The sequence below is a fragment of the Salvelinus fontinalis genome, chromosome 10 (assembly GCF_029448725.1).
Source record: "Salvelinus fontinalis isolate EN_2023a chromosome 10, ASM2944872v1, whole genome shotgun sequence".
NCBI classification, from domain to species: domain Eukaryota; kingdom Metazoa; phylum Chordata; class Actinopteri; order Salmoniformes; family Salmonidae; genus Salvelinus; species Salvelinus fontinalis.
Genome location: NC_074674.1, coordinates 11502374 through 11530361, shown reverse-complemented (window position 1 = coordinate 11530361; position 27988 = coordinate 11502374). Strand labels below are relative to the sequence as shown.

General features: G+C 42.4%; 1 protein-coding gene across 3 annotated transcripts; it reads left to right on the top strand.

Moving 5' to 3' along the window:
* Position 1: 1 nt before the first annotated feature.
* Positions 2–27395, top strand: LOC129863614 (phosphatidylinositol 4-phosphate 5-kinase-like protein 1). 3 transcript variants are annotated; one of them, XM_055935726.1, is made up of 10 exons: positions 2–4652; positions 7119–7169; positions 9745–9899; positions 11644–11768; positions 16424–16458; positions 16565–16620; positions 16725–16837; positions 21268–21430; positions 21551–21589; positions 22049–27395. In XM_055935726.1, exons 1-10 carry the CDS (start codon positions 4452–4454, stop codon positions 22509–22511), a joined length of 1401 nt encoding a protein of 466 aa, XP_055791701.1. In that variant the 5' UTR covers positions 2–4451; the 3' UTR covers positions 22512–27395. The 3 variants fall into 3 exon arrangements, with proteins under 3 accessions (XP_055791701.1, XP_055791700.1, XP_055791699.1); XM_055935725.1 differs by lacking the exon at positions 21551–21589 and having other exon boundaries at positions 2–3143; XM_055935724.1 differs by lacking the exon at positions 21551–21589.
* The last annotated feature ends 593 nt before the right edge of the window (positions 27396–27988 follow it).

Genomic DNA, 27988 nt, shown 5'->3' with positions numbered 1-27988 from the left:
CTTTGTATGCAAACATGAAATGTTTTTTGCAATGGGAAGTAATAGCTATTCAATTAGGAAATGCTTAATGGTTGTTTTTATATTATGATTGGGAGCTACTGGCTTATTATGTCTGAGTTTATGGACTGCTTATCCTTTAGCATCTTATTTTACCTTTAACAATGCGAGTCAGTTAAGGACAAATTGTCATTTTCAATGACGGCCTAGGAACAATGGGTTAACTGCCTTGTTCAGGGGCAGAACGAAAGATTTTTACCTTGCCAGCTCGGGGATTCAATCTGGCAACCTTTCAGTTACTAGTCCAACATTCTAACCACGAGGCTACATGCCACCCCCTCATACTGTGTGTGACTGCTGTCTTTCCATTGGCCCTATGCCGTGGTGTAGTGGTGCCTGGAGAAGTGGGTATACTCTTAATTTTGCAAAAAAGTTCACAAAGGAAAGGCGCCCTGTGTGAAAATGTATATATTTGTTAATGCACTTTCCTTGAACATTTTTGGATTTTCACTCAAAATCACATTTTTTTATTTATAAATAAATTGATGGTCTATGTCCACAACAATGTTGAAAGCACATCAATCTAATAGGGTGGGCCTGGCTCCCCAGTGGGTGGGCTTCTGTCCACCCAGGCCCATCCATGTCTACGCCCCTGATGCAAACGGCGCATGATGACAAATGTGCGTCACAAAAAGCCTACTAACCAACACGTCGGACTAAACCTTTTCAATACATGGTTGGCATACCTATTGTTGCATTAGTTAGCATTTACTGGTAGATATAATTAGATGAAACGTCTTTCCTACCCTACCTGCTGTCCTTTCAGATTCATGAACCTGTCACACACCGAAGGCCTATAGGTTTGCCACTGCGCAAACATGTCTATAATATATATAAAGGCTTTAAAGATATTTTTTCAAGAAAGGTGTGTATATATTTGGCCTGGCGAAGCGGTTTTATGCGCTGACTGAATGGAAGCTGATAATTCGTTTTTTACTCCGCTGGTTTCAGGAAGAAATTATGAGTCCTCACTGTCCCGAGACAGAGTCAGTACCGACACCGAGACGAGACCGAGAGTACTACAACACTGTTTAAAAGTCTGTTGAGTTCTAATGGAGTTGCTAAGAATGATAAATATCAATTGTTTAGTAACTGTAGTCTACACAGAATGAAAAGGCCCAATTGATTAATGTAAAATGTTTGATTTCCATGCATATTTACTGTATCCATAGAAGTATTGTAGATAGGCTGCACTGTGTGGCAAATGAGGGAATCTGGCATGGTCTGAAATATCGTATCTGTACTATTATGGCGTCTGAGAGAGCATGTGCAGTGCCGTTGAGGCCATCTCCAGTTTGAAGTAGTACATTTTCTTCTCCTACCACTTCTATGAGTTGCTAAACAAACTGAAAGGGTGCATACTGCCATCTGGAGTCTATTGTTTGAACAGGTATAAAGCCAGGGTTGGCGATTTACTGTTACCTACAGCTATGGAATGTTTCCTCAGGTGTATAATTAATTGGATGATCCCTCCAGATGACTTGGATGGAATTATGCGGTCCTTCCTTATGTGGGCAACCGAGTGGCGCAGCGTTCTAAGGCACTGCATCTCAGTGCTTGAGGCGTCACTACAGACACCCTGGTTCGAATCCAGGCTGTATCACAACCGGCAGTGATTGGGAGTCCCTAGGACGGCGCTCAATTGGCCCAGCGTCGTCTGTGTTTGGCTGGTGTAGGCCTTCATTGTAAATAAGAATTTGTTCTTAACTGACTTGCCTAGTTAAATAAAAAAAATCCTTAACCCATAGGAAGTTCCACCCAGTTGACTACTCAAAATGGTGAATGTCTTCAATGGTGCTGCCCATGTTAAAAAAGTATTTTGGGCACTAGAGTCCTATATCTATCTATATAGAGTCCTATATCTATCTATATCTATCTACTACACTTTGGTAGTTCATGTACAAAATATACTGAACAGAAATATAAATGCAACATGCAACAATTTATGAGTTACATTAAGGAAATCAGTCAATTGAAATAAATTCATTAGGCATGAATCTATAGATTTCACATGAATGGGTAGGGGTGCAGCCATGGGTGGCTCAGTTTCATCAGCTATCCGGGTGGCTGGTCTCAGACAATCCCGCAGATGAAGAAGCTGGATGTGGAGGTCCTGGACTGGCGTAGTTACATGTGGTTTGCGGTTTGTGAGGCCGGTTGGACGTAGTGCCAAATTCTCTAAAACGGCATTGGAGGTGGTTTATGGTAGAGAAATTAACATTAGATTCTCTGGCAACAGCTCTGGGGCCAATTGCACGCTCCTTCAAATGTTGTGACATCTGTAGCATTATGTTGTGTGAGACAACTGCACATTTTAGAGTGGCCTTTTATTGTCCCCAGCACAAGGCACACCTGTGTAATAATCATGCTGTTTAATACTCTTCTTGATATGCCACACCTGTCAGGTGGATGGATTATCTTGGCAAACGAGAAATGCTCGCTTACAAGGGATGTAAACAAATTTGTGCACAACATTTGAGAGAAATACGTGTTTTGTGTGCATGGAACATTTCTGGGATCTTTAATTTCAGCTCATGAAACACGGGACCAACACTTTACATGTTGTGTTTATATTTTTGTTCAGCTTCTGCTATGATTTCTGCTATGATAGCCCATTTTCTAAAGTCTTGAGAAAAACAATGTCTAAAAATGTGGAAGGTATATAGGCTAAGAGTTATTTGTGGTCACGAAAAACATGTTTATATTGATAATTCTGGTACAGAATGTTTAGAATATGGTCCATAATCAATATGCATTGATTCAAATAATCAATTTGAATTGTGTATCCAGGTCATCACTGATCATATCAAACAATTCCTCATAGTCTACTGTATATGGCTTTTGAATATATACTGTGCGCCCTAGTGTTTTCAGCTACAAACATGCGGTAATGCTTTGTGAAACGATGAGATTTCTGGTGCAGCATGTTGGGGGTTTCGCGCAGTGTCAGTGTCACTACATTACCGCTTGCATGCATTTATTGAAAGAACGGATTGCAATGTCAATCGGAGGAATGCGCTGAGCTCGGGAACTATAGAGCAGACACAGGAGGGCCTGAATTAGCCTCATCGATGAGCCAAACTGAGGCAAGTACCTTCGTATTATGGTCTATATTAGCCTACTAATGTTAACGCAAATATTATTTGGATATTGGTTGTTTTGTTAGGATATGTTTTGACCAAATGGGTGCGGCTTGCTGTAGTTATTTTACGCGTTGTAAACTTACTGTCAGAATGTATATTCCATGGGCGCAATGAAAATGACAGGGGACCGGATAGGCGACATGTATCTGATTTGTGTGTGAAAAGTGTAATTTAGTCAGCAGGCGTAGGATCATATTCAAACCATCTGCCCAATATTGTTTTCGGAATTGTTGGTGGCAATATTACCGTTATGCGCATGCAATAACCTTTTATTGGGTAGCCTGTTCTATAGCCTATATTTGATTGTATACCCTATATATGGCAAAAGAGGCCCTACTTTATTATGCTGCGGGTGTGGTGTCAAGCCTGTTCCACTGGTTAGTCGGTCAGCGTGGAGCAGTGCAGATTCTCAAATTGGAGTCCTCATTCAAAGATTCTGACATGTTGATAAAAAAACAACCTATTTTCTTCCCTATGTTTTATCAACGGTTTATCCTTGATTCATCATGATTTAACATTAAACTACTATTGAAACTGTTACTAATGTATATGCCTCACAACAAGGACCTCCTTAGTTACAGCCCCTTGAATAGATAATGAAGGGCTTGTACTACTGCATTGAGAGTAACAGCAACATCTAGGCCCTAAGGACTTGAAAATACTTGTTCCTCTCCTGCTTCTTGTCAATGACACAGCTGGTTGATCCATAGAATTAGGAATCGGAATACAAATGAATGTCATTTAAAAGGATTTCTATGGGTTTACCCATGATCACTGGTGGGTCATATGTGGGAGAAGGAGAGAGTGAGAGACTAGCCTATATAGTCCTTAGTAATCTCCCAGCCGCTTGTTCCAAACCTAGGAAAGGCTGCTGGTGTCAAATGGATGTCGCTGGTTTGGTTCCACTGTCAATCAATAGCAGGCCAATAAAAACTTTCCAATCTCTGAGGCCTATAGAGCCACTGGACCTTTGTGGCCGTGGTCACTTTCTGCATGCCTCGGGCAGATCCGGTCTGTCTAGGTAAGACACGACTGTTATTGTCATCCTCTGGGTTTCCCAGCAACGAGTTACCACGCATGTTAATCGATCGGAAGACTAACCTACATGGTCTTACCGGTGTAGTTGTATGTGCTTTGTTATGGCACTCAATTGGAATCGGGGGAAAAAAGCCCTATTATTGATGTGGCATTTTGCAGAGATGGTTGCAAGTGCTGGAGTACTCATTTGTGTGTGTGTCATCCCCACCCCAGATGGAGATGTCTGCGGGTCCAGCGGGGGGCACGCAGAGGACTGGTACGGTGAAGGGGAAGATGTGGGGGGGCCTGAGGCAGCAGTGGAAGCTACTGGGCCTGTTTGAGATTGACCAGCAGCACGAGTTCTACAGCCTCACCTCTATGATGAAAGAAGGCCTCTCTGCAGCCGTGCAGAACACCATCGACAACCCACCACCGGTGAGCACCCACAGGTCATCAAATGTGGTGCAAGTAAATAAGCGTTGCATTTTTTTTACAAGGGATAAGTCGTTTGAATTGAGCAGTATCTTTAGCTTGTGCAATCACATAGTGGTCTTAAGCTAACTGAATGGACCAAACAAACAAAAATGCATACATCTATTATGTGCCATTGCCAGCATTTAAAATGATTGGTTGCAAACTGGTTTCATTTACCGTGGATGCTGATGCCTCTCAATTCCTCCTTAATTTGCATCACCCATCGTGTTCCCCAAGAGGTCCATGAGAAGGTCAAGAGTGGGGCTGAAGCATGAACAAAAGGAGCTCAACAGAGAGAGCCATGTTTCATCCATCTGTAGTTACTCAAGGCTAAAGGCCCCTGACAAAAGAGCATAGGGTCATGTTTATTAGGCACCAAACAGAAGAAAACTTGACTGAAACAGGAAGGGACTACTGAACTTGTAAAACGCTTGTTTTCGTTTTCTTTTGCAAAACGTTTTGCACCGTTTTCTGTTGCGTGCCCTAATGAACATGGCCCAGGCTAAGGCTGGATTCTAACCTGTTATTGTCATCATCATTTGTTTTCCACTGGTTAGCCTACTAGCTACAATGTCAAAAGATCTCTGAAACAATCATTTTGTTAAAGACATATGCCCCATTTAGACTTTACATCATTGAGGAGTCTTTGGATTCCAAACGGAAAACCTGCTTCCTTCTATCTGCCCTTAACATCTTGCCCTTGTGGATCTGAGAAAGCGTTGAGGCGTTACCATATTGCTTAGTCCTATCTGGTGGCCTCCGACCGTAAAAGTCATCCGCATCAAGGGCAGAGGGAAAGGGGGTAAGTTTCCAGTTTGCAACGGAGTATTTGACTGAGCTATGGGAGGTGGCTATTAGTGGCTCGCTCTTTGTTTAGCCTTCTGCCTGCAGTGCTAGATGTTCCCCAATGTTCCCTGGGCAATATGGGGTTGTCTGACCAACCCCATTGTTGTCCCTACAGAGGAGAAGGGATACAGAACACAGGCTTATATTAGAGCCAAGTGGGACGTAGGGGTTTGGATTGTGGAAAATGACACGAACATTTCCTTTTATATTCCAAGGAAATTTGATTTGATGTAGGTGTATTCATGATCTAATTTGCAGCAACTGTTATTTTGTCCTTCGGCATTTGGTTACTCTGCCGGATCCTATGGTGGTGAATAAGAGGTCACAAGGGAGTTATTCATGCACGCACGCACGGACATGCACGCACACGCACGCACACACACACACGCACGCACGCACGCACGCACGCACGCACGCACGCACGCACACACACACACACACACACACACACACACACACACACACACACACAGCATCAGACCCATTGAAACGGAGCCTGCTGACTCAGCGGTGTGATACATGGTTGTCTCTTACTCACATATTCCCTTACACACACACACACACACACACACACACACACATACTCACTTCTTGTTGATCCACCTCTTGTAGCATGTTAGCATACTTTGGGCTGGGGGGCCATGTTTAGATTTCCTGAAATGTTGAGTTGAGTTCAACAGAAAGGGGTCTGTAATTTTTTGTTGTTGGTGGACTGATGACTGATGATGACTTGATGACTCCTTGCTGTCCCCAGTCCACCTGGCCTTGCTGCTGTCCCAGTTTCAACTGTTCTGCCTGCGGTTATGGAACCCCTACCTGTCCCAGACCTGCTGTTTTCAACTCTTAATTATCGGCTATGAAAAGCCAACTGACATTTATTCCTGATTATTATTTGACCATGCTTGTCATTTATGAACATTTTGAACATCTTGGCCATGTTCTGTTATAATCTCCACCCGGCACAGCCAGAAGAGGACTGGCCACCCCTCATAGCCTGGTTCCTCTCTAGGTTTCTTCCTAGGTTTTGGCCTTTCTAGGGAGTTTTTCCTAGCCACCGTGCTTCTACACCTGCATTGCTTGCTGTTTGGGGTTTTAGGCTGGGTTTCTGTACAGCACTTCGAGACATTAGCTGATGTACGAAGGGCTATATAAAATAAACTTGATTGATTGATTGATTGATTGACTGTCATTGCTGTTAATGGTCTTTTGTGTTTTTCGCACTTAACAGTTTCCCATGTGTATCAATAATGGTCCACCACCCAAAGGACATCCAGACAACTTAACACAACTGTGGGAAGCATTGAAGTTCACACAGGCCGCCATCCCTGTTGACTGCCTTCGACACCTTGTAGACTCCATGTCCCCAACAAATTGAGTCTGTTCTGAGGGGAAAAGGGGGTGCAACTCAATATTAGGAAGGTGTTTCTAATGTTTGTATGCTCAGTGAATCTGATTCACAGTGATTGTAAGACAACTTGGAATTGTGTCTTGCTTTACTCTCCCCAAATCCTTCTCAAAAGATAACTGGATCGTTAGTATATTTTACAAGTAGTAATTATTCCTTTTCTTCTTTTATCGTAGGATGAATTGTCGGAAGATGACTACAGATTGGAGGTCACTCAAATACATAAGGTATGTTGATTAAAAAAATTGTAATACAGTTGCAACACCAAAGGTACAAATCGGGAAATTCTTATCTCACAATTTCAGTCTTCACAAAGATGTGAACAAGCAAGTTTTTTCCTTATAGTGACATGGGGCCTCATTTATAAACCATGCGCACATACAAAATGTACCACAAAATAACTGGCTTTTATAAAAACTGAACTTGACTCCATGCCAATTTCAGACCATGCTATGCTAGAAGTTGCACATCTTCTTTTGGTTGAAGTATTGTATTGCAAGTCGGCCAAAATATTTTGCGCAAATGGGGGATGTGGCACGCTTATTCATAAACAAATTCATAATAAGATGCATCCATTTGCCGTTTAGTGAGAAGAGCAAAAATCACGTGTTTGATTTTTGGAATCTAAAATAATTAGACGTAGGAATCTGTTTCCTGCTTATTTTAGTTTCATAACCATTACAGAATAAATTCCTCACGTTTTCTGGAAGTAGCCTACCACAAATGACCATGCGCATCTCTCATTTAATTGGGCCTATGTAGATATAGAATATCTAGGCCTATTTCCAGTTTTGCTGTATGTGATCCCATAGGCAGCAAAGTTTATAACCTACAGAGGAATTTAACAGGTGAACATCACGACAGTTGATCTTTTACTTTTGAAGTACGGTGCATTCGGAAACTATTCAGACCCCTTGACTTTTTCCACATTTTGTAACGTTACAGCCTTATTCTAAAATGGATTAAATAAAAGAAGAATCCTCAGCAATCTACACAGAATACCCCATAATGACAAAGTGAAAACAGGTTTTTAGAAATGTTTGCACATTTATAAAGATTCAAAATATAAATACCTTATTTACATAAGTTGTCAGACCCTTTACTATGAGACTCGAAATTGAGATCAGGTACATTCTTTTTCCATTGATCATCCTTGAGATGTTTCTACAAGTTGATTTGAGTCCAAATTCAATCGATTGGACATGATTTGAAAAGGCAAAAACACCTGTCTATATAAGGTCCCACAGTTGACAGTGCATGTCAGAGCAAAAACCAAGCCATGAGGTCGAAGTAATTGTCCGTAGAGCTCTGAGACAGGATTCTGTCAAGGCACATTACATTTACATTTAAGTCATTTAGCAGACGCTCTTATCCAGAGCGACTTACAAATTGGTGCATTCACCTTATGATATCCAGTGGAACAACCACTTTACAATAGTGCATCTAACTCTTTTAAGGGGGGGGGGGGGGGGGGGGTTAGAAGGATTACTTTATCCTATCCTAGGTATTCCTTAAAGAGGTGGGGTTTCAGGTGTCTCCGGAAGGTGGTGATTGACTCCGCTGACCTGGCGTCGTGAGGGAGTTTGTTCCACCATTGGGGTGCCAGAGCAGCAAACAGTTTTGACTGGGCTGAGCGGGAACTGTACTTCCTCAGGGGTAGGGAGGCGAGCAGGCCAGAGGTGGATGAACGCAGTGCCCTTGTTTGGGTGTAGGGCCTGAAGGTACGGAGGTGCCGTTCCCCTCACAGCTCCGTAGGCAAGCACCATGGTCTTGTAGCGGATGCGAGCTTCAACTGGAAGCCAGTGGAGAGAGCGGAGGAGCGGGGTGACGTGAGAGAACTTGGGAAAGTTGAACACCAGACGGGCTGCAGCGTTCTGGATGAGTTGTAGGGGTTTAATGGCACAGGCAGGGAGCCCAGCCAACAGCGAGTTGCAGTAATCTGGGAAAGGGTACCAAAACAGCATTGAAGGTCCCCAAGAACACAGTGGCCTCCATCATTCTTAAATGGAAGAAGTTTGGAACCACCAAGACTCTTCCTAGAGCTGGCCCCCCTAAAATTTCTAAAAACCTGTTTTCGCTTTGTCATTATTGGGTATTGTGTGAAGATGAATGGGGAAAACTATGAATTTAAACCATTTTAAAATAATGTAACAAAAGGCTGTAACACAACAAAATGTGGAAAAAGTCAAGGGGTCTGAATACTTTCCTGTATGTAGCCTACTGTAATTTTAATTTCAATTGGTTTTGAGTAGCCTAGAGAATGTTTTGTAATTCATGGGCAGTCCAGCATATTAAGGTTGGAGGGCAAAAGTCCATGCAAAACATTGTTGAATTCAACTGTTCTGCTGACAGGTCCACAACAATGTTTCATTGTTTCCTCTTTCAGAAACTGTCACATTCCTTTGTCAAATACAGCATATATTACAGTTTTTTTTAACATTCTGCCAACACAGTAAATTGACCGGTAGCTTATGTAAGATATTTGACCGTATTCGCAGGCTACAGTACTGCTGTGCGATAGCAGCGCAACATCATAAACCTATTTAATCACAGAGCCTATACTAAGTCAGGACAGACATGGAAACACAATAATCTATTGATGAACAAAATATTGAACAACAATTGTGTCTGTGCAAACAGCAGGTATTTAATATGGCTAAAACATCTTGTGGAGTTCTTCAAGTATCAATTGTTGGACCTTTGTTGTTTCTTACCTACATCAATGTATCTACTACCGTTTGCTGATACCAATATGACTTTAACTCTTAAGACATCTATCTTTCTCTCCCCCTCTCTCTGAAGGACTTCAGAATGGAGACGTTTGCAGGGCCAGTGTTTGCCAGCTTGCGTCGCTCCCTGGGGATGACAGAAAAGGAGTATCAGCACTCTCTCTCCGACGAAGGTTCCTACCTGCAGTTCATCAGCAACTCCAAAAGCAAGGCCGACTTCTTTCTCACGTGCGTAAGCATATTCTACTCCTCTCGTTCTTTCCCTTTGCTGTAAGAGTATATCTCTCTCACATGTAGTGCAAATATAGAAAAGCTACTTTGTTACTCTTATCTGGCCAAAGTATATGCTCAAACACAATACACAACGAACACACTAGGAAAGAACACACTAGGCACTTCGACATTAAGGTCACACACACATACAGGTATATGAACTCAGCAAAAAAAGAAATGTCCCTTTTTCAGGATCCTGTCTTTCAAAGATAATTCGTAAAAATCAAAATAACTTCACAGATCTTCATTGTAAAGGGTTTAAGCACTGTTTCCCATGCTTGTTCAATGAACCATAAACAATTAAGGAACATGCACCCGTGGAACAGTCATTAAGACACTAACAGCTTACAGACGGTAGGAAATTAAGGTCACAGTTATGAAAACTTAGGACACCAAAGAGGCCTTTCTACTGACTCTGAAAAACACCAAAAGATAGATGCCCAGGGTCCCTGCTCATCTGCATGAACGTGCCTTAGGCATGCTGCAAGGAGGCATGAGGACTGCAGATGTGGCTAGGGCAATAAATTGCAATGTCCGTACTGTGCAATGTCCGTACTAAGTCAGCGCTACAGGGTGACAGGACGGACAGCAGATCGTCCTTGCAGTGGCAGACCACGTGTAACAACACCTGCACCGGATCGGTACATCCGAACATCACACCTGAGGGACAGGTACAGGATGGCAACAACAACTGCCCGAGTTACACCAGGAACGTACAATCCATCAGTGCTCAGACTGTCAGCAATAGGCTGAGAGAGGCTGAACTGAGGGCTTGTAGGCAATGAGGCAGGTCCTCACCAGACATCACCGGCAACAACACTATGGGCACAAACCCACCGTCGCTGGACCAGACAGGACTGGCAAAAAGTGCTCTTCACTGACGAGTCGCGGTTTTGTCTCACCAGGGGTGATGGTCGGATTTGCGTTTATCGTCGAAAGAATGAGCGTTACACCGAGGCCTGTACTCTGGAGCAGGATCGATTTGGAGGTGGAGGGTCCGTCATGGTCTGGGGCGGTGTGTCACAGCATCATCGGACTGAGCTTGTTGTCTTTGCAGGCAATCTCAACGCTTTACAGGGGAGTCATCCTCCTCCCTCATGTGGTACCCTTCCTGCAGGCTCATCCTGACATGACCCTCCAGCATGACAATGCCACCAGCCATACTGCTCGTTCTGTGCGTGATTTCCTGCAAGACAGTAATGTCAGTGTTCTGCCATGGCCAGCGAAGAACCCGGATCTCAATCCCATTGAGCACGTCTGGGACCTGTTGGATCGGAGGGTGAGGGCTAGGGCCATTCCCCCCAGAAATATCCAGGAACTTGCAGGTGCCTTGGTGGAAGAGTGGGGTAACATATCACAGCAAGAACTGGCAAATCTGGTGCAGTCCATGAGGAGGAGATGCACTGCAGTACTTAATGCAGCTGGTGGCCACACCAGATACTGACTGTTACCTTTGATTTCCCCCCCCTTTGTTCAGGGACACATTATTCCATTTCTGTTAGTCACATGTCTATGGAACTTGTTCAGTTTATGTTTCAGTTGTTGAATCTTGTTATGTTCATACAACTATTTACACATGATAAGTTTGCTGAAAATAAACGCAGTTGACAGAGAGAGGACGTTTCTTTTTTTGCTGAGTTTATGTATGTGTTATAACTCACTATCTGTGCTAATCACTGCATTTCTCTGTCTCATCCAGGAACGATAAGCGGTTCTTTCTGAAGACCCAGAACAAGAGAGAGGTGCAATTCCTCCTGTCCAACCTAAGAATCTACATGGAGCACCTAGAGAAGTATCCTCATTCACTGCTGGTCAAGTTCTTAGGTAAGTCACAGGACTCTGATCTTATAGTCCATTGGCCAGCGGAAAAATGTGTTCACTTTGGCAGGGGTGGCATGCACCCCAAAAATCTAAGGGAGCACCAAGTATGTTAGAAAGGCTGGGGTGAGAATTTAGCATTTTTCAAACACCTGAAACAACTTTTTCCTGCAATGTAGAGCCATAATCTTAATTCTTTGTAAAAAGACGTCTATTTATCTAAGCATACCTCTTGACCTTTATGTATCCTCTTGACTGGTGGTTATTTTTTAAAGAAACTAAATAGGCTTCTCTTCATCACTGCTAAAATCTGGGTTCAAGAGTGTGAGTCTTATTCAGTACATTCGTTTTTGCTTGCTTTTCTAAAGTATACCAATCTTTCCAGCAGGCATGCCAGCTAAGATAGTTAGAGTAGATAGCTACTCTATCTTCTTTGACAGGGCTGGGGAGTAACTGATTGCATGTAATCAGCATGTTGTATGTGAGTCTAAGCAATAGAAGGTTTGCAGGCTGATTAAGGAATGCTGAAACAAGTTGCTCACGTGCTCATCGTAAATGACTGGGATTTGGTTAATTTTTGCCATCCGATTTAATGATGGCAAAATCATAGCCATGCAATTAACCCTAATTGCTCCTGTAAGTCGCTCTGTATAAGTGTCTGCTAAAAACGAAAACAGTTTTTTTCATTTATTTTATTCCAGGGCTGGGGTCAATTTGAAATTGAAGGCAATCAATTCAGGAAGTTAACTTAAATAACAATTGAACATTTGAAAAAACAGCATCTATTTTCAATGACTTCTCTATAAACTGAGAAGTCCGTTTTTACATTTTTAATTTGTAATTAAAATAACTTCCTGAATTGACTGCCTTAAATTCAAATTAAATTCAAATTCAAACTGGCTCCAGCCCTGGTTGATTCCCTCATCATCAGACGATTTGTTAGAATGTTATGTTGGAATGCAGTGTATATGACAGGATTCAAGACATATATTTTATATTTAACAATTATAGCATAATTTTGCATATCAGTATAATCACTACAAACTAGTAAAATATCCCTTTAGGAATATTATAGATACATTTTTTATTGTTTGAAAATAAAACATAGAAATTAGAAATTAGGGTTGCAAATACTGACCAAAAACAGTCATATAAATAGTGTTTTTGGCACATTTTACTAATATTTTACAAAGATTATATATTTTGAAACCCTGGCTGAATTGGTTGTGTTATCTTGATAACTATAATAAATGTTTTTATTATCATTAGGCATATTCTACTTATTAGTAAAAGAGGTGTGGCAATGTCAGACCAATCCAAGTTAAAACAATGGAGCTGGTTGGTGGCCATATTGGAAAATGTGTACCCTATGGCCTATGGTTAAATCAGCAATAGCTAGGCATCATTGTTTAGACTTATTTTCTAGCTTTATGTAAAGTTTGGTACACCCATTATGAAGGCATTTTGTGAAAATTGATTACCTGTATCTCTTTGCTGGATGTAAGGTATTCCTATGGGATGTCATATAGGGTGCAATGTACTGGGCAGGTTTCACATCACATTTCTTGATATTTAATATAATTTAAATTAATAGATATTAATCATATGGTGAATACTTCTAGAACATGTTCTATGTGTTTTAATATAATATATTTGAAACGGCTCTGCAATTCTGACAGCTTTTTTGACATATTTTTACCACTTCCGGTAATATTTTGCTAAATACATATACAGTGGGCTCCAACAGTATTGGGACGCATTTTTGGTTGTTTTGGCTATGTACTCCAGCACTTTGAATTTGAAATGATACAATGACTATGAGATTTCAGTGCGGGACTGTTAGCTTTAATTTGCGTGTACTGTATTTTCATCCATATCGGGTGAACCGTTTATAAATTACAGCACTTTTTGTACATAGTCCCCCCATTTTAGGGGACCAAACGTATTGGGACAAATTCACTTACACTACCGGTCAAAAGTTTAGAAACACCTACTCATTCAAGTGTTTTTCTTTATTTGTACTATTTTCTACATTGTACAATAATAGTGAAGATGTCAAAACTATGAACGAACACATATGGAATCATGTAGTAACCAAAAAAGTGTTAAACAAATGAAACTCTATTTTATATTTGAGATTCTTAAAAGTAGCCACCCTTTGACAGCTGATGACAGCTGTCACGTCTGCTTCCAACTTTTCCAACTCCCCTGAACGCAGCTCACTTTCCAGATCCCAATCACCTGAATTCTAATCACCTGTTCACACACCTGTATGTCATTATCACATTATTTAGTTCAGTTCTTTGTACCCCATCACTGTGAGGTATTGTTTGTTTTGTGACACACGTCTTTCAGAGCTCTGTTTTTCCTGTGATTTACTCCCGCCGTGTATGATAGTTTTTGCCTGCCTCACTAATGACGTCTTTTGCCTATTCCATGCCTGTACTTTAGCCTATCGGATTTCCTGTTATCTACCTATTGCCTGATCTCCCGGACTACGTGACTAACCTTTTCCCTGCCTGTACTGTTACCCCTTTGGACCCCCTGTGTATGACCTTCTGCCTGCCCCTGGACCCAGCTACCTGCCTCCTCCTGTGGTCCTTTGCAATAAACACCTGCTGCGCCCTGCGCTTGAAACCAGCTCTCTGTCTCCCCTCGAGTTCATTACAACAGCTTTGCACACTTGGCATTCTCTCAACCAGCTTCATGAGGTAGTCAGCTGGAATGCATTTCAATTAACAGGTGTGCCTTGTTAAAAGTTCATTTGTAGAATTTCTTTCCATCTTAATGTGTTTGAGCCAATCAGTTGTGTTGTGATAAGGTAGGAGGGGTATACAGAAGATAGCCCTATTTGGTAAAAGTCCATATTGTGGCAAGAACAGCTCAAATAAGCAAAGAGAAACGACAGTCCATCATTACTTTAAGACATGAATGTCAGTCAATACGAAACATTTCAAGAACTTTGAAAGTTTCAAGTGCAGTCGCAAAAACCGTCAAGCACTATGATGAAATTGACTCTCATGAGGACCGCCACAGAAATGGAAGACCCAGAGTTACCTCTGCTGCAGAGGATAAGTTCATTAGAGTTACTGCCTCAGAAATTGCAGCCCAAATAAATGCTTCAGAGTTCAGTAACAGACACATCTCAATATCAACTGTTCAGAGGAGACTGTGAATCAGGCCTTCATGGTCGAATTGCCGCAAAGAAACCACTACTAAAGGACACTAATAATAAGAAGAGACTTGCTTGGGCCAAGAAACACGAGCAGTGGACGTTAGACCGGTGGAATTTAGTCCTTTGGTCTGGAGTCCAAATCGGACATTTTTGGTTTCGACCGCTGTGTCTTTGTGAGACGCGGTGTGGGTGAATGGATGATCTCTGCATGTGTATTTCCCAACGTAAAGCATGGAGGTGGTGGTGTTATGGTGTGGGGGTGCTTTGCTGGTGACACTGTGATTTATTTAGAATTCAAGGCACACTTAACCAGCATGGCTATCACAGCATTCTGCAGTGATACGCCATCCCATCTGGTTTGGGCTTAGTGGGACGATCATTTGTTTTTCAACAGGACAATGACCCAACACACCTCCAGGCAGTGTAAGGGCTATTTGACCAAGAAGGAGAGTGATGGAGTGCTGCATCAGATGACCTGGCCTCCAAAATCCCCCGGCCTCAACCAAATTGAGATGTTTGGGATGAAGGAAAAGCAGCCAACAAGTGCTCAGCATATGTGGGAACTCCTTCAAGACTGTTGGAAAAGCATTCCAGATGAAGCTGTTTGAGAGAATGCCAAGAGTGTGCAAAGCTGTCATCAAGGCAAAGGGTGGCTATTTGAAGAATCTCAAATCTCAAATATATTTAGATTTGTTTAATACTTTTTTGGTTACTACATGATTCCATATGTGTTATTTCATAGTGTTGATGTCTTCACTATTATTCTACAATGTATAAAATAGTGAAAATAAAGAAAAACCCTTGAATGAGTAGGTGTTCTAAAACTTTTGACCGGTAGTGTATGTGTATTAAAGAAGTCAAAAGTTTAGTATTTGGTCCCATAGTCCTAGCACACAATGGCAACATCAAGCGTGTGACTCTACAGACTTGTTGAATACATTTGCTGTTTGTTTTGGTTGTGTTTCAGATTATTTTGTGCTCAGTCAAAATCAATGGTACATTTTGTATTGTGTCATTTTGGATTCACTTTTTTTTGTAAATACGAATATAATATGTTTCTAAACACTTCTACATTAAGGTGGATGCTACCAAGCATGACCTTTTACCTCCCCATGGTGGGCCCATAGAGATGTTATTGCTATTAACATTAAGTTTCATAACTTAATGTGTTGTATTATGAAGTTAATAACATATCGAATTGGCTTAGTTTGAGAAGATTGTTCCCTGATAATACAAAATTACAGTTCATACCCTCAATTCTGTTGGCCCAACTAACTGAATAGGGGTCATAACATATAATGCAGTGATTACCACATTTAGCTACCTAAGATATGTGGCTATCATACTAAAATAGAACCTTAATGGACCTTAATGAAAATTATGATTAGTCTTTGCCACCGCAAAGTGGACAAATATGTGAAATTTGGCCTGCTGGACCATGGAAAATGTTTGTAGTTGACTGAAGTTTAAATTTTTTGTTTTCAAGGTGTCCACAGGATCAAAATCCCGCATAGGAGGAAGGTACTGGCTGATTATGGATTGTTATTCATAGCCATATGATTTATTATTATCATAATTTATTTGCTACAACTTAGTTTGTTCATGCCTTGTCTTACCTTTTTCACAGAAGTACTTTATTGTAATGCAGAGTGTTTTTTACCCTGACGATCGAATCCATGCCAGGTAAGCCTGTTTCAGAGTAAAACAAAACAGTCTGGTGTGGGAAACGTATTACAGGCACTGTGGTAACAACACTGTTTAACTGATTTGTTGCCTGTTGTGGCAAGGTATGACATCAAGGGTTGTGAGGTGAGCCGGTGGTCAGCCCCAGCCCCAGAGGGAAGTCAGGTTATCGTTGTCCTCAAGGACTTGAACTTCGAGGGCCAGTACATCACTCTGGGTAAGGGTAACGAATCCTGTCATAGTATGTTACAGCATTAAATATATATACACTGCTCAAAAAAATGAAGGGAACACTTAAACAACACAATGTAACTCCAAGTCAATCACACTTCTGTGAAATCAAACTGTCCACTTAGGAAGCAACACTGATTGACAATACATTTCACATGCTGTTGTGCAAATGGAATAGACAAAAGGTGGAAATTATAGGCAATTAGCAAGACACCCCCCAAAACAGGAGTGATTCTGCAGGTGGTGACCACAGACCACTTCTCAGTTCCTATGCTTCCTGGCTGATGTTTTGGTCACTTTTGAATGCTGGCGGTGCTCTCACTCTAGTGGTAGCATGAGACGGAGTCTACAACCCACACAAGTGGCTCAGGTAGTGCAGTTCATCCAGGATGGCACATCAATGCGAACTGTGGCAAAAAGGTTTGCTGTGTCTGTCAGCGTAGTGTCCAGAGCATGCAGGCGCTACCAGGAGACAGGCCAGTACATCAGGAGACGTGGAGGAGGCCGTAGGAGGGCAACAACCCAGCAGCAGGACCGGTACCTCCGCCTTTGTGCAAGGAGGTGCACTGCCAGAGCCCTGCAAAATGACCTCCAGCAGGCCACAAATGTGCATGTGTCAGCATATGGTCTCACAAGGGGTCTGAGGATCTCATCTCGGTACCTAATGGCAGTCAGGCTACCTCTGGCGAGCACATGGAGGGCTGTGCGGCCCCACAAAGAAATGCCACCCCACACCATGACTGACCCATCGCCAAACCGGTCATGCTGGAGGATGTTGCAGGCAGCAGAACGTTCTCCACGGCGTCTCCAGACTCTGTCACGTCTGTCACATGTGCTCATGTGCTCAGTGTGAACCTGCTTTCATCTGTGAAGAGCACAGGGCGCCAGTGGCGAATTTGACAGTCTTGGTGTTCTCTGGCAAATGCTAAACGTCCTGCACGGTGTTGGGCTGTAAGCACAACCCCCACCTGTGGACGTCGGGCCCTCATACCACCCTCATGGAGTCTGTTTCTGACCGTTTGAGCAGACACATGCACATTTGTGGCCTGCTGGAGGTCATTTTGCAGGGCTCTGGCAGTGCAACTCCTTGCACTAAGGCGGAGGTACCGGTCCTGCTTCTGGGTTGTTGCCCTCCTACGGCCTCCTCCACGTCTCCTGATGTACTGGCCTGTCAGCTGGGAGGAGGTGCTCTTATTCTCCATGGACTTCACAGTGTCCCAGAACTTTTTTGAGTTTGTGTTGCAGGAAGCAAATTTCTGCTTGAAAAAGCTAGCCTTGGCTTTTCTAACTGCCTGTGTATATTGGTTTCTAGCTTCCCTGAAAAGTTGCATATCACGGGGGCTGTTCGATGCTAATGCAGTACGCCACAGGATTGTTTTGTGTTGGTTAAGGGCAGTCAGGTCTGGAGAGAACCAAGGGCTATATCTGTTCCTGGTTCTACATTTCTTGAATGGGGCATGCTTATTTAAGATGGTGAGGATGGCGTTTAAAAAAAATAACCAGGCATCCTCTACTGACGGGATGAGGTCAATATCCTTCCAGGATACCCGGGCCAGGTTGATTAGAAAGGCCTGCTGGACCAGATTCTCTGGGTTCGCGCCCAGGCTCTGTCGCAGCCGGCCGCGACCGGGAGGTCCGTGGGGCGACGCACAATTGGCCTAGCGTCGTCCGGGTTAGGGAGGGTTTGGCCGGTAGGGATATCCTTGTCTCATCGCGCTCCAGCGACTCCTGTGGCGGGCCGGGCGCAGTGCACGCTAACCAAGGGGGCCAGGTGCACGGTGTTTCCTCCGACACATTGGTGCGGCTGGCTTCCGGGTTGGAAGCGCGCTGTGTTAAGAAGCAGTGCGGCTTGGTTGGGTTGTGCTTTGGAGGACGCATGGCTTTCGACCTTCGTCTCTCCCGAGCCCGTACGGGTGTTGTAGCGATGAGACAAGATAGTAATTAATGGCGATTGGATACCACGAAAAATTGGGGAGAAAAGGGGATAACATTTTTATACTTTAAAAAATATATATTTTATTTTAAAAAAAGAAAGCCCTGCTGGCTGAAGTGTTTCAGGGAGCATTTGACAGTGGTGAGTGGAGGTCGTTTGACCGCTGACCCATTACGGATGCAGGCAATGAGGCAATGATCGCTGAGATCTAGGTTGAAGACAGCAGAGGTGTATTTAGAGGGCAGGTTGGTTAGGATGATATCTATGAGGGTGCCCGTGTTTATGGCTTTGGGGTGGTACCTGGTAGGCTCATTGATAATTTGTGTGAGATTGAGGGCATCAAGCTTAGATTGTAGGATGGCTGGGGTGTTAAGCATGTTCCAGTTTAGCAGCACGAGCTCTGAAGATAGATGGGGGGCAATCAGTTCACATATGGTGTCCAGAGCACAGCTGGGGGCAGAGGGTGGTCTATAGCAGGCGGCAACGGTGAGAGACTTATTTTTAGAGAGGTGGATTTTTAAAAGTAGAAGTTCAAATTGTTTGGGTACAGACCTGGATAGTAGGACAGAACTCTGCAGGCTATCTCTGCAGTAGATTGCAACATCACCCCCTTTGGTCGTTCTATCTTGTCTGAAAATGGTGTAGTTAGGCTACGTGTGCACCACCAAATCTGAAATAGTAGGCACAATTAAGAGGGGAAAAGTGACCAAATTAGGGTGAGGCACATGGGATACTAACATCTTACGACACAACACACACTTAGTATTACTTTCTTAGCTACAGTATACATATCTCCCTGGCATATTACATAATTTATGCAGGAGCATACAATACCTTTTTGGACTCACTTTGTTGTGTGCTGTGCTCACTTGAACAGAACGTTTTTTTTAGTGGGAAAATTTTGTCATCAAAGTCTTTCATTCTCTGGATTTATGGTGCTTTCAAGACAACTGGGAAATCAGAAAAAAACAAGCATGAATCATGATGACGTCAGTGATCTTCCGGTCGTAGCTCTAGAATGAGGCCCGAATTCCCGATTTACAATTCCGAGTTGGATGTATTTTCCCAGTAGGAGCCTGTTTTTTCCCGAGTTCCCAGTTGTCTTGAATTCGCTGAAATCAGATTTCCTAATCCAGAGTTTCCAGTTATTTTGAGCGCGGCAGAAGTTATGTTGGATTGACAGCGTTGGAAAAGAGACCCTTAAACCCAGACCTGGGACCACACACCCACTCCACTGAATAGCAGGCTAGTGATTGCTTTGCAATGCTTGCTGTTAGCCACAGATTCCTTCCAAACCACTGACTGTTGAATTTGCAATTTCCAACTTGTTGTGTAATGTTTGTGTCCAATGGCCAATGAGCACCAATACGTTTTATCTATAATTTCTCTTCATTATTTCTCTTTATATGTCCCATGTGTAACTCTGTGTTGTTGTATGTGTCGAATTGCTATGCTTTATCTTGGCCAGGTCGCAGTTGCAAATGAGAACTTGTTCTCAACTAGCCTAGCTGGTTAAATAAAGGTGAAAAAAATTACAAATAATAATAAATATGACAAGGATTAAAAAGGATTTGCCAGTAGATTGTCGACTTGATTCCTGATGATGACTGCTAGCTAAGATTTTGAAAGTATGATGTTGACATGAGTCCAATCAAAGCTACTGTAGATATAACATGTTTGATGTCATTTTAGCTGTGGCCAATGACCTTGAGCCTTCTTGGATGGGCACTTCTAATGTAACTCTATGGCAGCACCCAAGGGGCTTGAATTTTCGAGCTCTACCCTTAGATGTGGCGGTGTCCCAATGAGTGACAGAACACTGAGCCAATCATGGCGCAATTAGAGCTGCTGCCCAACCCTACACTCCGTATTTTCCACTGGCTGCCCCACCAGCACAGAAAGCACTGAGCTAGGCTGAAACACCTGCATTTTGGAGCTGCCTTACTCAAGAAAGCAAAAAAGAGACCATGTTTGTATTTTTCTGAAAGTCACACTTGATAAGAGTGTATGTTGACCAAATATATATATATGTTTTTTAAATGTAAGCTTTATTTAACTAGGTAAGATATTAAGAACAAATTCTTATTTACAATGACGGCCTACCTGGGAACAGTCATCTGTCATGTTCAGGGGCAGGGGCAGAATGACAGATTTTTACCTTGTCAGCTCGGGGATTTGATCCAGCAACCTTTTGGTGACTGGCCCAACACTCTAACCACTAGGCTACCTGCCACCCCAAAATGCATCTTTATTAATTCAATGATTATTATATTATTTCTTTTTTTACATTGTTTGCACACTGATATGTAACATGTATTAACGCCAAAATAACATGCAAAACAGGCACCCCCCCACCCCACCCAAAAAAGGTGGGGCTCAAAATGACGGGCGGCACTGGTAATGACACTGTAACAGGGTAGTAAGTGGTACATACAGTTATAGAGTCCTAACCAGTTTTGCAATATATGTGCTTGTGTTGTTAGACCAGCATCGTCCATGGCTGCTCCGGCAGGTGGAGATTGACACGTCGTTCCTGCAGAGACTCAATGTGCTGGACTACAGCCTCCTGGTGGCTCATCAGCCCCTGCACCAGGATGAACGCCACCAGTGCCTGTCCTTCGCCACCCTTATCATGCGCACTAAAAAGTGGGTGGGATTTTTCTTTTTTATCCCCTTTCTTGTATAATTTTTTTCTCTTTCTTTATGTTTTAGTGACATATTCAGGCCTCAAAAGAGGTGTAATGATGAGATCAATATTTTCCCCAGGTCCTGGTCTTTCTTCAGGACAAAACCAATGACTTCCAGGCATGTAGTTACCACAAAAATACTTCTTGGCTATACAATAACATGCATAACCACCACGAGCAACTATCTAGTATTTGTCTACTCTAAAATCAGTTAACATTGGTATTTTTTAGGTTGGCCATGCTGCCTCACTCTTGGCTCTTACCCTTCCCTCTTTAACCTCTCAGGTAGACATGCTGGCTCTAATAACTTTGTTACCCTTCATAGAGATGGATAGAGGCTTTACTTGCCACAAAGACTGTTTTAACATGGGCAGTGCCATGGAGTGGAAAAAAATGGAACTGCTTATTTTTAATAGAGATATCCCTCAATGGCACTGCCCATGCTATCACAGAAGTGTTCATGGCAAAGATAAGTGTGCCCTGTTTCTATATCTGTTACCCTCTCCTCTTTAATCTTTCAGGTGGCCATGTTGGCTCTAATAACTCTGGGTTCCCCCTCTCCGCTTTTACCTCTCAGGTCAGTGATCACATGCTCAAGCCCCACCCATGCGGGAATGCCCACAGTTCCGGGGGCGGTCCCAGAGGAAGATTCCGCCCTGTTGGTATCAGAGATGGACGGCGGGACAGGAAGTTGCAGAGTTACTGAGTCACAGGTAGGAAGTGACCTGGGCAGTGCCCCTTCCGGGAGACCCTGTACTGAGCAGCCGGTGGGAACGGTCACGGATTCGATGGAACTGCGAGACTTCCAGGCCCAGAACCGCCGGCTGCTGCCCAACTTCAGAAACCCGCTGCACGTCATTGACGGACCGGAGCATCGCTACTTTGTGGGCATCATCGACATCTTCACTGTCTACAGCTTCAAGAAGAGGTTGGAGTATTGGTGGAAGAGACTGCGGCACCCAGGGCAGGCCTTCTCCACCGTCAGCCCCCCCGCTTACTGCCATAGGCTCTGCCAGTGGGTACAGGACCACACCAGGTAGACTCAGAAAGAGGAGAGGATGAGGATGAGGATGGTTACTCTCACTAGCACACTGTCTGCCCAGGGACACACATGCACGCAAATACACACACACTAGCAACTGTGTCGCTGTTCAGAGACATAAAGCTATTCTTTTAAAGCGCTGTAATTTCAGATTGACCAAGAGGCAGTTATTTTCACATTTCCACATGTCCAGACCAAAGCCAAAACGAACATAAACCATTATATGGAAATATATTCACCACCGGGTTCTCCCTCTTCATATTCTTTCATTTTTCTTAAGTAACAAAGAAAAAGGTGCAACATTTAACATCTAGTGCTATGAATTGATTAGCTGATTTTCCAAAGTATAAGTTTAGTTAGTTAATCAATAATGAAAACAAAAATGATTTCGCAAATTTGCCATCTGTTTTTTTTATATATATTTTTTTACGTTTGACTCCTATGGATTTTTTTTCTCCCAATTTAACTTTGACGTTTTGATACCTGTTGTATATTGTTGTATGTTTTTTTTAAATGCCTTTCTTACGCACTTCTCAGTAGTTGGTATTCAGACTTACCTTATGCAGGTGCGTGATGGGCTTTGCAGTCGTGGTTGACTTGCGCGCGCTGAATACATGTATCTTTAAATACGGTGCTGAATACATACACCTTTAAATACGGTGTACCTTTCATTTTGACGACACTCACTAGAATGGGTTCAGAATATAAGGATCAATGAATGAAACCCATCTAAAGATATGCATATTCGTGTCCATTTCAGGACCAACTAGTCGACCAACTAGTTTATTTAGGCACATTTTGGGTTAAGAATGTATATATGAATTGTAAAAAGGTACAGGGTTTGGAGAGCCTTTACACACTAAATACAGTGCATTCGGAAAGTATTCAGACCCCTTGACTTTTTCCAAATTTTGTTACATTACAACCTTATTCTAAAATGGATAAAACAATCTACACACAATACCCCATAATGATTTTTGCAAAATGTATAAAAAAAAACTGAAATATAACATTTACATAAGTATTCAGACCTTTTACTCAGTACTTTGTTGAAGCTCCTTTGGCAGCAATTACAGCCTCGACTTTTCTTGAGTATGACGCTACAAGCTTGGCACATATGTATTTGGGGAGTTTCTCCCATTTGTTCTCTGTGCATCATCTCAAGCTCTGAATAGGGAGTGTTGAGGCACAGCTATTTTCAGGTCTCTCCAGAGAAGTCCGGGCTCTGGCTGGGCCACTCAAGGACATTCAGAGACTTGTCCCGAAGCCACTACAGCGTTGCCTTGGCAGTGTGCTTAGGGTCTTTGTCCTGTTGGAAGGGGAAACCTCACCCCAGTCTGAGGTCCTGAGCGCTCTGGAGCAAGTTTTATAAAGGATCTCTTTACTTTGGTCCGTTCATCTTTCCCTCGATCCTGACTAGTCTCCCAGTCCCTGCCGCTGAAAAATATCCCCACAGCATGATGCTGCCACCGCCATGCTTCACCATAGGGATGGTGCCAGGTTTCCTCCAGACATGATGCTTGGTATTCAGGCCAAATAGTCCAATCTTGGTTTCACCAGACCAGAGAATCTTGTTTCTCATGGTCTGAGAGTCCTTTAGGTTCCTTATGGAAAACTAATTTTACTGAGAAGTGGCATCCATCTGGCCACTCTACCATAAAGTCCTGATTAGTGGAGTGCTGCAGAGATGGTTGTCCTTCTGGAAGGTTCTTCCATCTCCACAGAGGATCTCTGGAGCTCTGTCCGAGTGACCATCGGGTTCTTGGTCACCTCCCTGACCCAGGCCCTTCTCCCCTGATTGCTCAGTTTGGCCGGGCAGCCAGCTCTAGGAAGAGACTTGGTGGTTCCAAACATCTTTCATTTAAGAATGATGGAGGCCACTGTTCTTGGGGACCATCAATGCTGCATCATTTATTTTTTTTGTCTCAGAGCTCTACGAACAATTCCTTTGACCTCATGGATTGTTTTTTTCTCTGACATGCACTGTCAACTGTCAACTGTCAACTGTCAACTGTCAACTGTCAACTGCAGTTTAGAAAATGCTGTCATAATGCTGTGCTGATAAACATTTACAATACATACAATCAAGTTGTAGAAACATCTCAAGGATGATCAATGGAAAGAGGATGCACCTGAGATCATTGCGAAGGGTCTGAATACTTATGTAAATAAAGTATTTTTTTAAAAAACATTTGCAAAAATTTCTAAAAACCTATTTTTGCTATGTCATTTTGGGGTATTGTGTGTAGATTTAGGTGCATTCATTGGTGCGGCAGGTAGCCTAGTGGTTAGAGCGTTGGACTAATAACCGAAAGGTTGCAAGATTGAAGCCCCGAGCTGACAAGGTAAAAATATGTTGTTCTGCCCCTGAACAAGGCATTTAACCCACTGTTCCTAGGCCATCATTGAAAATAAGAATTTGTTCTTAACTGACTTGCCTAGTTAAATAAAGATACTAAAATAAAAGATTGATCAGGGAAAATGTTTATTTACTCCATTTTAGAATAAGACTAACAAAATGTGGAAAAAGTCCAGGAGTCCCAATACTTTGTGAATGCACTGTATATTGATGGATAGAAAATACAGTGGTTTGATTCATCGTGAAAGTTTAAGTTCAATCCATGAAATATTGGAAGGTGTAAAAAAAAAAGTGTACAATAGGGGTTGAACAATAGTCCTATAAATCTACCCTATCATCACTAATCGTGGAACTGTATGACAATGGTCCAGTTGTGGTAGACCGTGCACCAGGCTCCAGGTTTAACCTGCTACGAGTGGCCTGAGTTCCATAATGATTAAAATGTCCACAGTGTTAGCCTAATATGATCCACTAATGCTCGCGACCCTCAGGAACAACATCACGGACGTGACAGAGGAAAGAAAGGTCAACGGAATGGAATGATGCAAAATGTAGGAAATTGACAGTTAGAAATGTTGTGGGTATTACGGATGATGGCTCCCAATTGTGGCTAATATTTAACATGGTACAAATTGTAAAACAAAACGTAGAAAAGCGCGGGCAAAGAATTATAACTAGAATCATAAATCAATTCGGTAGGTTGGGTGCTATACTGTCATTTGCGCATTGGCTATAAAAGCCTATACTAAAGCTTGGGTCTCTATATTTAATTCCTGCAAGTTATAAGGCCATCATTTTATAAACTTCACTGTGTGAAAGTTGACATGTTGATTTGCTTCAGTTTGCTGCCATGACTGGTTTCACATTTGTCTCCAGCGATCATAATAAGATAATATAGATCTAAAACAAGTATTATTTATATTTACAATCCCCTTATCCAAATGGTTTACTCATTTCCTTACCTCTGATCAATAGCTCTTATCAATTTCTAAATTACAGTGCATGGAGAATGCTGTTATTTCATTCGCAAAAAGAAAGTAAATGCTTTTTCCACTTGGAACAGGTGGGTTTGCTCGACCTTATTCATAGTTTCCTCCCGCAGAAAGGTGGTGAAATGATGAGTTGAGTTAAGTCAAGCTCAGAATATGGCGTATCTGTAGGCATACCTCCGCCACACCTTCATTTCTTAGATCTGCACCCTGAACGAATAGCGGGTGAATAGCATGCTATTCTACTTCCCCAGAGTCTGATGAACTCTGTGTGGAAGTTAGAGGTCATTTTGTGAGCCAATGCTAACTAGTTTTAGTGCAATGACTAGAAGTACAATATATGGGTATCTAGTAGCATGCTAGCAGATACCTATAGACTTCCAGTCATTGCGCCCATGCTAGTTAGCAATTGCGCTAGCGCTAGTTAGTAACTTCCTTCAAACTGCACCATTGCCAAAATACCAAAGTATCCCTTTAAGTTCAATGTCAGAATACATATAGAGAGAAAAATGCATAAAAAGGGCATTTTGTTCCTTTTACGCGCGCATAACTCTGGTCAGAATTCCACCCCCAAGTGAATATACTCTCCTGATACCACTGTGCATGACTGTGGTTCTGCAGTATATTATTTATTTATTCTTTGTGCAGTTATGGCAAGGTCAGCATAAAGGGGTAATGTTTAAAAATGCTGACAAACAGCTGTCATTTTATACGACTGCCTAGTGGCGCAGCGGTCTAAGGCGCTGCATCTCAGTGCAAGAGGCGTCACTACAGTCCCTGATTTGAATCCAGGCTCTATCACATCCGGCCGTGATTGGGAGTCCCATAGGGCGGTGCATAATTGGCTCAGCGTCGTCCGGGTTTGACTGGGGTAGGCCATCATTGTAAATAAGAATTTGTTCTTATCTGACTTGCCTAGTTACATTAAATAAATAAATAAAATTGTTATTCTGATGGTTTTTACGTTCTAGCTTATTTTTGACTAGGTATGAACTTGGGACACCCTAGGTAAGTTGAAAACAAGCTAAAACTTGTGAACTATCCTTTTAATGCTATGTTGCCTCGGCAGAGATATTACTTACACTGTCCAATTTTACAGCAAAATGCAGGCTACACACTTGGGGCCTCGAGTTCTTAGTATTTGCTGTTGAAAATATAACCCAAATGTGATTTACACCTGCTCAAGTGCGCCTGTCAGTCAGGTAAATATGTGGATATCAGAGTTTTTTCACATTGACTGGGTCAGAATTGTTTTTGAAAGTAAGGCACTGTATTTACAGGGTTTTAGTTGTCGCTGGAAAAAATTATAAATACCCTGATTTAAGGACTGGGATATGTGGGGACCACATGTTCACTAATGTAGCCTACTTCATTGATACAGTAAGGGTGTGGATTGGCAACTCCAACTCTCTCTTGGCTCTTGTTTAACCCTACCCCTTGTTTAACCCTACCCCTAAGTCATGTTTGTGCCTTCTGCCTGCAATAGGTATGTGCTGAAACCTTTTCTCAATGCATAAATAACTTTAAGAGTTAAGTTGTGTGTGAAGTTTGCTTATTTGCTTACTGGGCTGTATCTAACTTTGTTACCCTCTCTAATCCTATACTGGCCAATTCCACGGTAACAGAGTGATGATGGGACTAAGATGTGTCACTTTAAAATGTATGTCAAACAAAAATCTATGATTGCCATGTTAAACAAACCATTTCTACTGAAAATGAAACAAAAACACATTTACTTGAAGAACAGCGCAGATGCAACATTTTGTAAGAATGTGCCATCATTCAAGTTACCAAACTTTGCCACTAAGTTAGTGGAAGAAAAGAAAAACACAATAGCACAATTCAAACAGTATATCCTACACTACAGGTATACAGGTAACTGCCAAAATAACGTAAACCCAAACATAAAGTCTCTTAATAGGGCGTTGGGCCACCACGAGCCAGAACAGCTTCAATGCACCTTGGCAGAGATTCTATAAGTCGGGTTCAGTCTAAACAGTCTAAGCCGGGGAAGGGGGGTTCTACTAAGCTAAATGGAATTGTTTTAATAATGTAGCTATTTATTTGGCCTTACTGCTGTTAGCCCATATTAAATGCATTGAATAACAGATTCACTTACATGGAACA

Bases quoted from the DNA above. Each gene is read 5' to 3' on its own strand.
- LOC129863614 (XM_055935726.1), top strand. From the start codon at position 4,452: ATGGAGATGTCTGCGGGTCCAGCGGGGGGCACGCAGAGGACTGGTACG. The intron at 11,769-16,423 runs GTAAGTCACAGG...TTTGTTTTCAAG, and splicing joins ACTGCTGGTCAAGTTCTTAG to GTGTCCACAGGATCAAAATC. The intron at 16,838-21,267 runs GTAAGGGTAACG...TTGTGTTGTTAG, and splicing joins GGGCCAGTACATCACTCTGG to ACCAGCATCGTCCATGGCTG.